This window comes from Anolis sagrei, chromosome 2 (genome assembly GCF_037176765.1).
Source record: "Anolis sagrei isolate rAnoSag1 chromosome 2, rAnoSag1.mat, whole genome shotgun sequence".
NCBI classification, from domain to species: Eukaryota; Metazoa; Chordata; class Lepidosauria; order Squamata; family Dactyloidae; genus Anolis; species Anolis sagrei.
The window spans coordinates 156203790-156217229 of NC_090022.1; the positions used below are offsets into that span (position 1 = coordinate 156203790).

At 37.6% G+C, this 13440-nt stretch overlaps 1 protein-coding gene across 2 annotated transcripts in view; it reads left to right on the top strand.

The window, feature by feature from the left end:
- Positions 1-13440, top strand: part of DNAH6 (dynein axonemal heavy chain 6) — a 185008-nt gene that overhangs the window by 21810 nt on the left and 149758 nt on the right. For both annotated transcript variants that reach the window (XM_060763696.2, XM_067463974.1), the window contains 10 exons: positions 1121-1272; positions 2027-2179; positions 3317-3568; positions 4079-4207; positions 6320-6433; positions 8752-8895; positions 9938-10150; positions 10770-10862; positions 12297-12416; positions 12815-12995. In XM_060763696.2, the coding sequence (XP_060619679.2) occupies positions 1121-1272; positions 2027-2179; positions 3317-3568; positions 4079-4207; positions 6320-6433; positions 8752-8895; positions 9938-10150; positions 10770-10862; positions 12297-12416; positions 12815-12995 (1551 nt within the window). The remainder of the gene's footprint in view (positions 1-1120; positions 1273-2026; positions 2180-3316; positions 3569-4078; positions 4208-6319; positions 6434-8751; positions 8896-9937; positions 10151-10769; positions 10863-12296; positions 12417-12814; positions 12996-13440) is intronic.

Consider the following 13440-nt stretch of genomic DNA (forward strand, 5'->3'; position numbering starts at 1 on the left):
CATATGGACACTCAGTCAGGGCTGAGAGCCTGTATTTCCTGCATGGCAGGGGATTGGACTTGATGGCCCATGTAGTCTCTTCCAACTCTGTGATTCCATGACTGATATACTGTTATCATAAATCCCATTCTGGATAGTCTCCTTACTTCATGAAATAAGGAATGTTGAAACTTACTATGAATATTTCTTTTCAACAATGGATCATCTGAACATTCAGTTTCATCATGCCTTGCAGCTTTGTATATAAGATGGAATCTTAGGGTGTGATGCACAATTGATTCAAATTGCTATGATCTGGATGAGTCTTTCTCTCTCCTTGGTTCTCTCTCATGTAAATGTTATTATTAAAGTTATTTTAGTTTCTAGAGTTGATGACACTTTTTCAACTTTAGGATAAAAAGCAAGAGCTTAGTCCATGCCTCTAGGCCTCCAACTCCTAGAAGCCTTAGCCAACTTATTCAATGATCAGGAATTCTGGAGCTGAAGTTCAAAATGGATTATCACTGAATTCGTCACTTCTGATATTTTGAATGCCTGGGTGAGAAAATGGCAGCTGTCAGGGATGGCTGGCTCCCTGAAGTTGTATTGGTGCTTTTCCCACAATTTATCCATGGGTCATATAAAATCCACATGACTCTCAGTTTAGGCATAGGTAATATAAAATCCATATAACCCTGTAGTTATCAATGGTTCATACAAAAATCCATAATTTTGGACCCAAAACCTGTCATTGACTTATACATGAGGTCGATTTATATATGACTATATAGAGCAATGGTTCTCAACCTGGGGTCCCCAGATGCTTTTGGCCTACAGTTCCCAGAAATCCTAACAGCTGGTAAACTGGCTGGGATTTCTGGGAGTTGTAGGCCAAAAACACCTGGGGACCCAAGGTTGAGAACCACTGATATAGAGAAAATTGCATAAGTTCTGCATTTTAAATCAAGCGGCTGGGGAGAGACACAGCTTTGGGTATCCTCCATTTACCAGTCAGAAGAAACATTCCTTTCTGCCAATAAGAGTACATACAAGCTTTTGTTTTCTTTGAAAATAGAATATAGCTAGTGAAATGCCTGCCTAAATGCATATATATATTTCATATTCTGTGTATAATAAACAGATGTCACATTCTTCGCTGAACAACTGGAAAAGTATCATAAACAACACAAAGAAGCTGTGGCCCTGAGGCAAAAGAGAAACCTAGGCTTACTGCTCATAGATGCTAAAAAGCTGAAAGACAAATTGATTCCTTCACCTAAGCGCTGTTTGGAGGTAAATTTCCAATTCCTTTCAACACTGAACTCATAACTATCCATTTAAAAATGGAATCAAGCCATATCTGAATACGGTAATTATTTCTCTTTGCTCAGATGGTATTCCAAGCATGGAGAAATATATCAGTTTTAAAATATAATGTTCTGATAACAGCTTTTGTGCAACAGTGGCAAAGTCATGTGGATTAATAAGGACAGATGAGCAAAAGTTACTGTCCTTATGGTGAGTGATGTGAGGATGGAGGAAAAAGAGTATAGAGATATAGTGGGAGCACATTATCGGAATGGGATGGAGAAGTAATACACTATGTTAGGGTTAATCTTCATGTGCCAATCTGACCAGGCATGAGTCAACATTTTTTAAATTACTGATTTTAGTACTTCTTCTTTCCTCTCTCAGTTATAAATTTACTTGCCTAATGTGAAAGTACTTTCTGTTTCAGTTAGTGATAGGAATTTAAAGTTTTTTTGTTGTTGTTTTTTAAAAAAGGATGTCTCTGTTTCTCTGGTGGCTGATCAGTTGCTTGGGGTACATGACAAAATTAAAAAAAATCCATCTCAAATGACCAAACAAATCTAAGAATAATTTAGAAGAGTGGCTTTAAGGAAAATGTTGCGATCTTCAAGTGAGATTGAAATAAATGAGAATGATACCAGGAAAAAGAGAAAGGAAGACAATGAAAACTGACAAGCTTTAAAGAGAAAGCCAGTTACCAGTGTTAGTCAATACCTTCTTTTTCTTTGTATTTTAGGTTATTAATGAAATGCTTCCTATAATTGCAAAGAAAAGGGTGACCGCCATTCTACTCGAGGCAAATGATGCGAAATTTAAACTTGAATTTCTACCAACTACAACTATAGAACATGTGTCTAGCTTGACATTCCTTGATGAAATACAAGACAGGGTAGGTTCAGTATGTTGTGTGGTAGGTGTACCAACTTAGCAAATATGTACTATTCATTGGTAGCAAAACATGTCATTTCATCAGCATGTCTTTCTTCTGAATTCTGATTGATTTGTTTATGTTTAACTCACAGCTGTTGGGACTTGACATTCATATGCTTGTAAGCCCTTTGAATGTGAGACCTCCAAGATCCCTAGTCATGAACTTTGAACTCCTGTGAGGACTTGCTAACCTAGGGCCATAGCTTCCCTTTTCAAATCAGTCTATCTGTATTGTATTCTCCCTCATTGCCTACTACATTACATTTCAGTGATCATCATGATGTTTTCGAATGAGCCATTTTGTCTATGTTGTTGTTGTTATAATTTTATACCCTGATGTTCTCTCCTAATCAAGACCCAAAGTGGTTCAGTTAAATCAATACTCCAAACTTTCTTATCCACAGTTCAACGTGAGTACTTCACCTTCATTCTTATTTAAAAAGAATCATTCCCTTCTTTGAGTAGAATGATGAAAAATGATAATCAATGGGACTTCTTCTTTAGACCCTTTGACACCTTATTACAAGACCTTCATACATGTGTATATGTGTGTGTGTGTGTGTGTGTATAGGTAAAGGTAAAGGTTTTCCCCTGACATTAAGTCCAGTCGTGTTCGACTCTGAGATGTGGTGCTCATCTCCATTTCTAAGCTGAAGAGCCAGCGTTGTCCATAGACACCTCCAAGGTCATGTAGCCAGCATGACTGCATGGAGCACCGTTACCTTCCCTACTCACATTTGCATGTTTTCGAACTGCTAGGTTGGCAGAAGCTGGGGCTGACAGCAGAAGCTCATGCCGCTCCCCGGATTTGAACCTGCAACCTTTTGGTCAACAAGTTTAGCAGCTCAGTGGTTTAGCCCACTGCACCGCCGGGGGCTCTGTGTATGTGTGTGTGTGTATATGTGTGTGTGTATGTGTGTGTGTATGTATGGCTACAGGTCAAAGAATCTGGAACAAATTTGCATGTCAGCTTTTATTTCTACATTTAATATTATGATTTATCACCATTTGTAATTTCTATTGATAATTGAAAATTACTTGTGAACATATGCTATGGTTTTAAAACAAAATGAAAAATAATTGATTTCTTCCCCAGATTGAAACTCTTGAAGACGAATCAAAAATAGTAACACAGATGTATCGGCTGATCGAACAATACACAGTACCAGCTCCTCCTGAAGATTTGGCTTTGTTTTCAAGTCTCAAACCTTCCATTATTGCTGTTCGCAATGCAATTGACAAAGCTGTGGGTGAAAGAGATGCTACCATTTTTAGATTCTGTCAACTTTTAGACCTTGACATTCATGAACTGAATGAAGAAGTTAAACTAGTTAAACGTGAAGCTCAGGTATGCAAATAATCTGCCTGAGGACAACCAATGCCAACATGTTTAGATAGCACATTAAGTCTGTTTAATCAAGGGACTCACTGTAAAGTTGTTTTGTATGTTGGGTCCCCCAAAAACATTGCTGATTCTGGATTTTGTAATGAATGCTTTGGTCAGATTTGGTATGAATAATCTTTCTATTGGTTTTATGGCACACTCATGGTGAAACTTGGCAAATAATTTTAACAGGGAATGTATCTAAAATTAAGCAAAGATTTGAAGGGTTAGCAATTTGAGTGGTTTCCACCAATCTGTTCAATTGCTGCAAATGGATCCTCAAACCATTCCTTTCCCATGGGAAAAATATTAGGGGCTTTAACAGTATCATATTTTTGCTTGAATTATTTTTACTGCCACCAGTAATATTTTTGTCACAGCCTTTAAGGCAACATGGAACAAATGTTTTTTTAGGAAAAAATGATTAAACATGTCTACACATAAAGCAATTGTTTGTTTGTTTTACTTTAATAGGATCCTCAGATTTTGGATATGGATGCTGATCAAGACAGAGTGAGGCAGGTTTTAGCAGAGCTGCAAAGCATTCTGGATGAGCTACAGAAACGTGCATTCCAGTATAAATCATACCAGAAAAACTTTAAGGTAATTTGTTTAGAGTATGTATTATTTTAGGTATTCTGCCTTGCAATTTATAAAAATCAACTACATCACAAATGATTAGTGGATAGTTGGTGTATAGTAGTAGTTTGAATGCTGAGTAAGGATTGGTAGGCCCAAGTCTCTACCCTTTTCTTTGAAAGTCTGATCAATCTTAACTTAATTTCACAAGGTTATTGAGAGACTAAAGTTGGAAAAGAGAAGATATCATCATATTCCCTTCTCTGCCTCCTTCTACTTACTTGTTATATTTATGTCCCACCTTTCTCCTACTATTGTGAATGATGACAACTTTCAGATTATTCAAATCCTTCAGGAGAAATGAAAAACATATGAAAACCTCAGTAAATATATTATTTATTTGCGTTATTTAAAAAAACAAAGAATTTATGTTGTTGAAATTATTTCAAATGAATGAGACTATCAAAGATAAGACTATCAAAACCACAGAACAGCACACCATTAAAAAACTCAGCATTGCCAGTTTCTGAAAACCTGACAGAACTGGAGTATTTTTGCCTATTGGTGGAAGGACTGCTTTCCCAAGGAAAAAATTCCTAAGTTTGAACAAAGCTACAGAGAAAATCATCTCTAATTCCCACCAGATGTGCCTGGGAAGGTAGTAGTGTAGAGATACAAAATTATTAAAATATTATACGTAAAATGACCTTCAAGCTATATGTGTAAGGTGTACATTAAACATAAATTGTATCAAACCTATATTCAAGATATCTCATTGTGTATATGCAAGTATTCAAAACTCTGACAAAAATTCTGAAGTTTTTGTCTAAGCATTTTGGATAAGGGATTACAGCAGGCATGGGCAAACTCCACCCCTCCAGGTGTTTTGGACTTCAACTCCCATAATTCCTAACAGTTGGCAAGCTGGCTGGGATTTCTGGGAGTTGGAAGTCCAAAACACTTGGAGGGGTTTGCCCATGTCTTGATTATAGAATCATTAGAGATGACCATCCAGCCTCTGCTTAAAAACTTCAGGAGAAGGAGACTCGACCACATTCTGAAGCAGCGTATTCCACTGTTGAACACTTTTTACTCTCAGGAAGTTCTTCCTAATATTCAGATGAAATTTCTGGAATGTTAGCTACCCTCCATCCCAAACTGGTGTCAGTTGCAAATTTGATATGCATGCCTTCTATTCTATCATCCAAGCCATTGATAAAGATGTTGAATAGCACTGGGCCCAGGACTGAACCCTGACATACCCCACCAGGCCCGTAGCCAGGATTTTGATTCGGGGGGGGGGGGGGTGAGTTTTTTTCAGGGGGGGGGGTTCGAGAGGGGGGGCTGAGTTTCGGGGGGAAGGGCTGAGTCTGAGTGAAAGAGGGTCTACCCTAGCAAACCTTTTGTATCATTACCCCAATACCCCCATGCATATGGGATATATTGAGTAGGGTGATCAGATCATGATATGAATAAACATAACAGTTTAAATAATGCACCAGTAAGGCCTTTTCGCGAACCACCATGAGAATTTCGGGGGGGGGGGGCTTAAGCCCCTCAAGCCCCCCCCCCCTCCCCGGCTACATGCCTGTATCCCACTGGTCAGTTCTTTCCAGGTTGAGGAGGAGCCTTTGGTAAGCATCTCTTGGATACAGCTGCTCAGCCAATTACCAGTTCACCTAACAGTTGCATTTTACTAGCATATTTGTAAGAATATCATTGGTAGCCTTGTCAAAAGCCATACTAAAATCAAGATACTCTGCATCCACAGCAGCCCCTTAAAAATCAATACAAGTAGTCTGGCATGACTTTTTTCTTTGAGAAACTCATATTGACTTTTAGTGATCCTGGCTCACAGATCGTCTCTTTAATGATCTCTCCAGAATCTTTCTTATATCAGACTGACTTGGGTGTTAATGGTTTGGATCCTCTTTTTGAACATGGTGGCAACATTTGCTTTCTTCCAGTCTCTTGGTACTTCTCGTGCTCTACAAAAATTCTCAAAGAGGTTTGCTAGTGGTTCTGAGATAACCCCTGCCAGTTCAGATGTACTGACCTTGGATAGTCAACTATCACTTACTTTGTAATAGAATGTCTCAGGAAATAAAATCATAGTATCTCATTTTTCCTTAAAAGGTGGAAGTAACAAAATTTGAGGCACTGGAGGAAGTTTGTGCAGAGCTAAAATTGAAGCAACTGTTATGGGATTCTCTTTGTGAATGGGCAATACTTGAAGAAGATTGGATGGAGGTAAATTACTTGTATTATTCTTTAAATTATGTAACTGGAAGTGTCAGAAGTACAATTGTGGTATTAAATATGTATGTTTATTTTGATAAAGAAATGCATTATGTATTTTTATCGCTATGATATTGCACTTTGTTGATGGGAAGCTACCCACTGGCCTGGAAATCATCTATTGAACAGATGGCAATCTATTTAACCTCCGCAAACTGAAGCCAAAATCAAGATCACGACAAAATCTGTTATATGATATCTGTTATTGCTGATGTAAGCTTCCCTGAGTCCCCCTTTGGGGGTTGAGAAGGACGGGGTACAAATGTTGGAAACAAATAAATAAATTATAGAACTCTGATATGCTGATGATAATGTAGTATGTGCTCATTCAGAAGAAGACTGGCAAGCCACCCTAAACACCTTTGCAGAAGCATACAAAAAGCTTGGTCTCTCACTGAACATTGAGAAAAAAACAGCAGGCACCAACCAATCCATCTGCAATGCCAGAAATACAGCTTAATAGTGTAATGTTAGAAAATGTTGACCATTTCCGCTACCTTGGCAGCCACCTCTCCACAAAAGTCAACATTAACACTGAAATACAACACTGTCTGTGCTCTTCGAGTGCAGCATTTTCCAAACGAAGCAGAGAGTGTTTGAGGATTGGGATGTTCATATGGATACCAAGATGCTTATTTCTAAAGCTATTGTCCTCCCAGCCTTGTTATATGCCAGTGAAACGTGGACTGTCTACAGAGATCACACTCAACTCCTGAAAAGATTCCATCAGCATTGCCTCCCAAAAAATCCTGCAAATCTCTTGGGAAAACAAGTGGAAAAATGTCAGCATGCTAGAAGAAGCAAAAACCACCAGGATTGAAACGATGATCCTTCGCCATCAACTCTACTGGAATGACCACATTGTCTGAATGCCCAATCACCGTCGCCTAAAGCAGTTGCTCTACTCCGAACTCAAGAAAGGAAAATGGAATGTTGGTGGCAGCCAGCCCTGTTTCTCTTCTATAGGCAATAAACAAGTTGTGGCTTTTTGTTATCCCAACATGATGTGTGCGTGGTGTAATTGGGTGCTAGCAGGAGGCAGTAGTCACACATGCCCACATAATAGGTCTCTACAGTCACCTATGGACCCACCACCAAGAACCTCTGCTTGGAAGGCAATCATACTCAGACACGAGCAATTGCTGCTGCTGATTATAACATTATGTGTTGGCTGTATCTATGAGAGTCGCTTTTTATTATTATTATTTTGCTTCCCTTAATCTTATACTACATGAAAGTTGAGAAAAGGTCATAAATGCAAAGCCTCATAAAATCTCAAATGCAGAATAATAATAGAGTTCTCATGAACTTCTCTTTAAATACAAATAACAAGTAGTCCGTGCAACGCATTTCCATGCTATTGCCTTGACATTTAGCATTATACTAATGTTTTGCAATAAACAAAATAAGTCTGAAAGCCCACCATATGGACCATATACTGAATAACAATTTTTCTTCATGCTCACTATATCTGCACTGTTATTTCAAACCTTTATGTGTTTGGCACTCTCAATAGTAACCCTATTTATTTATTAACAGCCGGTATCTGCAATGTATACTTGGAGTACCCATAGGAATCATGCATGTATTCTTTCTTAGGACAAAATCCAGACTCACACAAGAGGAGGTTGGATAACACAAAGGCTTTTTTCCTTTTCTTTGAACTCCCTGCGCTTGCCCATTTTTGCTCTAAAAAATTCCCCAAACCTTTGGAGAGCTTGTTGGAGCACAAACAAAAACTGTTAATTCACTGGAGAGACGTAAATAGATTTTACCCAGAATTGCTCATGATATTTAGAGCAATTCTTGTATCCAAGACATGTGTTTTTATTGTCTGCAGCCTCTAATATGCTTAATTAGCAATTCTAGGTCTTGATATCCCCATTTTTAAATATATATATATATATATAAGGTACTATAATATCTACAGTACTTTAATAGTTCTTTTAATGATGTAGAGTGCTCAGTAGAATTTTGTCCAGTTTGTCACAAGCAATTTTGATATGTTTATAGTCAGTGTCCCAAGTTAAAATGTAAATATTATCCTCAGGAAATATGGCAAAATTGTTCATATTAAAAAATATATGTCACTTTTAGGGAGCCTGTGAAACCCATTAAGGTAACTCATAAACCTTGTAAAACAATAACCATATATTTATGTATTTATTTATTTTTAGCTTACCGTTCTCCCAATATAAGGAATATGTTGTCTCATGATATGTCTGACGTTTCTCTTAAACAAAACACATTTGTCTATTTCTTTTCCACAGTGTAAATTTGACAGCTTGGACCCTGAAACATTGAATACTCAAGTCTCCAAGTATGCTAAATTTGTGAATCAGTTGGAAAAAGGTTTGCCACCTAACAATGTGGTGCCACAGCTCAAGGAGAAGGTGGAAAGAATGAAAGAAAAGGTACAAATGATTGCCCAAAGACTAGAAATATGTTTCAAGGGGGAAATAATTTTAAATGTTTTCAGTAATCAGATTCAAATGAAAACAAAATCCAGTTGTTCCCCACTACTAGTGAATTCTGTTCTTGCACGTAAAGACAAATAATTACTGATCCACGGGAAAAGAAATATTTATGCATAGCATTTTCCTCATAATCAGGAGATCCAAAATGTAGCAGAGATTATCTTGTTTGATATAGTATTGTTTTATACGTGCATAGGGCCAAAGGGGAGGGGTTCTCCTGTCCTGACTGTTGGGGACTCTCAAAGTTGCATTAATGGAGAATTGGGGAATGTGCTTCTGATTAGAAATAATAGTAACAGACAAACACAGACTCATACATGCTGTCATGGTCAGCAATTTTCAAGAAGCCCCTTATAATTATTGCATATTCCCCGTGGGGAAAAAGGCTTTGTTACATTACAGTTTGGACATCAAGTTGATGTACATAGTTCACCAGGGTGTTTAGCTTGTACTGCTATATTCTCTTTGTTTTCACATCTTGCTTGTAGATTAGGGGTTTTACAAATTAATTAATGTATAAGGGAAAAAGATTTACCCTGACATTATGACTAGTCATGTCCGACTACGGGGGGTTGTTCTCATCTCCATTTCTAAGCTGAAGAGCCAGCATTGTCCATACACACCTCCAAAGTCCTGTGGCTGGCATGACTGCATGGAGTAGCGTTACCTTCCCGCTGAAGCGGTACCTATTGATCTGCTCACATTTGCATGTTTTTGAACTGCTAGGTTGGCAGAAGCTGGGCCTAAGAGCAGGAGCTCAGCCCGCTCCCTGGATTCATATAGCCAACCTTTCAGTCAGCAAGTTCAGCACAACAGTTTAACCCACTGCACCACCGGGCCCCCCAATTAATTTATATCATAATGCAAATAACCCGCTACAACTTCCAGAAAGGACTTATGAATAATAGTTTATTGATAAGCTGTGCTCATTTTAAAAATTTCATTTAATCATTAATCTTTCTTTCTTTCTTTCTTTCAGCTTCCTGTTATCACAGATCTTAGAAATCCCTGTTTGAAACCCAGGCACTGGGCACTTCTGGAACAAATAGTTGGTGCACAGTTAATAGACGTGGAGAACCCATTAACTTTGGAGAGACTTGTGGATATCAATGCTTTTGACTACTCTCAGGAGATTCAAGATGTTTCTGGACAAGCTTCAGGAGAAGCATCCCTGGAAGCAATTCTCAAAAAGGTACTTTTGAATAGCACTTCTTGATTGGTGCAAATAAGTTGTATTTTCTGTACTGAAAGTTCTGTTCTAAGAACACTTACTGAATGTACTAGACACTAACAAGCTGTGATTAAAAATGCAAAGGATGGAGACTGATATTCTAAAGAAATGAGAAAAGATTGTTTCCTAGTAACTATATTGAATAGTGTTTAGTTTGACTACATTTTGGTGAATATGGATGGGATAATGTTCAGGAAACTGACTGCAGGGTTTTTTGTAAAAATACAAGTTTAATCCGGTAATTTTTTTCCACCTCAGATAGGCAAGCTGATAGATTATAAGAAGCATAGTAATAGAAGTAAAATATAATTGGATATATATATATATAGAGAGAGAGAGAGAGAGAGAGAGAGAGAGAGTTTCTTTCTACTTTGTTAACATATAATAAATCTTACTTATATAATAAATCTTACTTATTTTATGAAAAATCAGTCATATTCCTTTAGAAAAGATTGAAAATATTTATTGTATGAAAGTCTGCTTTGCTGATAATAGCAAATGATGTGTGTGTGTGTGTTTGTGTGTACATTTCAGCTTATTAAATCATGCAAATGTTAAAAAATTAAGTTTTTTCCATCAGGTGGAAGATGCATGGAAAACAACAGAATTTATTGTCCTTCCACACCGTGATGCAAAAGATGTTTTTATCCTTGGAGGCACAGATGACATTCAGGTTAGGAACTGCTTTAAATACTGTCTAGATGGCTTTTAATAACAGTATGTAGCTTTACAGAATTGTTGCACTGGTCCATTTTCATATGAGAATTACAATTGTATGTGTAATTCACATTTTGGTTAGCTTTCAAGTGATGATAGATTTCTGTAAAGATATTGCATATCATAGTCAGAATTATCCATGCCATTATATTTCCAATTGCATTTTCAATTTCTATGTATGGTTGTGAAAGCTGGATAGTGAAAAAAATCGGATGGGAAGAGAATAATTTCTGATCAAATCTTGCTGAGGAAATCCTATGATATGGTTGCATTAGGGTGGTCATAGGTAGAAAACAATGTGAACACAGCGGCAGCAGCCACAACAAGCCTAGGGAGTATGGGCTATTTCTAAGAATAAAGCAAAACTATATAACTAAAAGTGTGTTTTTAAAAACGCATATATCAAAGCTTTAGTAATATGCAAATAATTCAGATTATTTTAAACGGTTTATTGATTAATAGATGAAAAAGCTTATTATTATCAACTGAAAAATGTTTAATTGGTAATTAGTCCTAGATGCCCCTGGGGCAAACCTGTCATTACTGCTTCCCAGAATAGATCATTGAGATAAATAAAACCAGACAGTCACAACTAATTTCTATTCCCTTAATGTCAGTGGGTCATTTTAAGGTAAGGAGCCCCTGGTGGCGCAATGGGATAAACCCTTGTGCCAACAGGTCTGCTGACTGACAGATTGGCAGTTTGAATCTGGGGAGCGGGTGAGCTCCTGTCTCAGCTCTAGCTTCCCATGCGGGGGACATGAGATAAGCTTTCCACAGGATGGTTAAACATCAAATATCCAGGTGTCCCCTGGGCAACATCCTTGCAGACAGTCAATTCTCTCACACCAGAAGCGACTTTTTCAAGTCGCTCCTGACATGAATTTTTTTAAAAGATAGAATTAATAATAGATTTCGTTCCCTAACGTTTCCTCAACTAAAAATGAATGAGGTGTTTCAAAATGAATGCCCCAGTTTCAAAGTAGGTTATTTCATAATTGCAACATATTATTATTACACTAAATGTTACAATCTGTTTAATGAGTTATCCAGTTTTATTGACCATTTTAGAAGTGTACGGAAAACATTGAGGTGATAGTTGAACACAAAATACCTTGTGTTCCAGGGTCACCATCTTGTAAATGACTGAGACTTGGGGTTGTTTGTGTGCTGGGAAAGGCTATTAGTAGTAGTCATTCGAAACTCATTTGAAACTCAAGAAGAAAGATATTCATTCATGGGAGGGTCATGGTTGCAGAGATGTATCCATTTCAAATCGGGTCCATCTTTTTGAAGCACCCTGTATTTCTTAGCGTACTTTAAACCGTGTATCATTTTTTGTTGGAAACTCACCAAATCTCCTAATGCTCTTTTACCTTATTTTTTCAAGGTCATTCTAGATGATAGTAGTATCAACGTAGCAACAATTGCCTCTTCACGGTATGTAGGTCCTCTCAAGGCACGGGTTGATGAGTGGCAAAAACAGCTCTCTTTGTTCAGTCAGACATTAGTAAGTACTGCATTATGAATGTATTCTTTTTGTCTTGGTGTTTATTTTAAATGACAGAAAACCTAGAAGATATAACCTAACTTGACCCAAATGGTTGTTTACCATGATAATTTTGTGCTGGTTGCAGAGTATCTTACTAGCAGCAGTGCAAGTTTTCACTCATCTTGAAGTAATTCAATTTGAGAGAAATAACTAAGGGGTCCCATTAATCCAAGAATAAGCATTGGCTACTTCACTGTATATATCCCAGAATACTTCAGTAGAGGTGTCTATGAGTTGACACTTCTAGTCTAGAAAAGACAATATTTCTTTGTCAATAAAAAATATAATTGCATTTTTAAAAAAAAAGTAAACTAGCTTCCTGCTTTTTCCTGAACATTTTGTCTGTTTGTTTTTAGGAAGAATGGCTGACTTGCCAGAGAAACTGGCTGTATCTAGAAAGTATTTTCAGTGCTCCTGATATTCAGCGTCAGCTGCCCGCAGAAGCCAAGATGTTCTTGCAGGTGGACAAATCCTGGAAGGAAGCTATGAGAAAAGTTAATCGGCTCCCCAATGCACTCCGGGCAGCTACTCAGCCTGGTAAATGCATATGTCTGAAATACATGGAGTTTTGCATGAAAATATGACACCGCCACCTGAGAAGTCTGCATTCTGTGCTTACTTGTACAGGCATGGGTAAACTTTGGCCCTCCAAGTGTTTTAGACTTCAACTCCCAGAAATCCCAGCTAGCTTGCCGGCTGTTAGGAATTGTAGTAGTTGAAGTCCAAAACACCTAGTTTGATTAAAGAATGTCTGCTCGGCTTGCAGCCTGCTTTGTCTTAGATAGCACAACTGTCAAATTTTCTTATTTTCTTACCTCATTTTGCTGGCTAATGTATTGATTCCATTGTGTATTTTATTTCCAGCATTTTCTCCAGGATATATTTTTTCCTACTTTCTCGCACATTTTTCTATAACCCCACCACAATATCCATTCTAAGATTGCAGTCTCCCATCATGTACATACTAGAACAGGGATCCCTA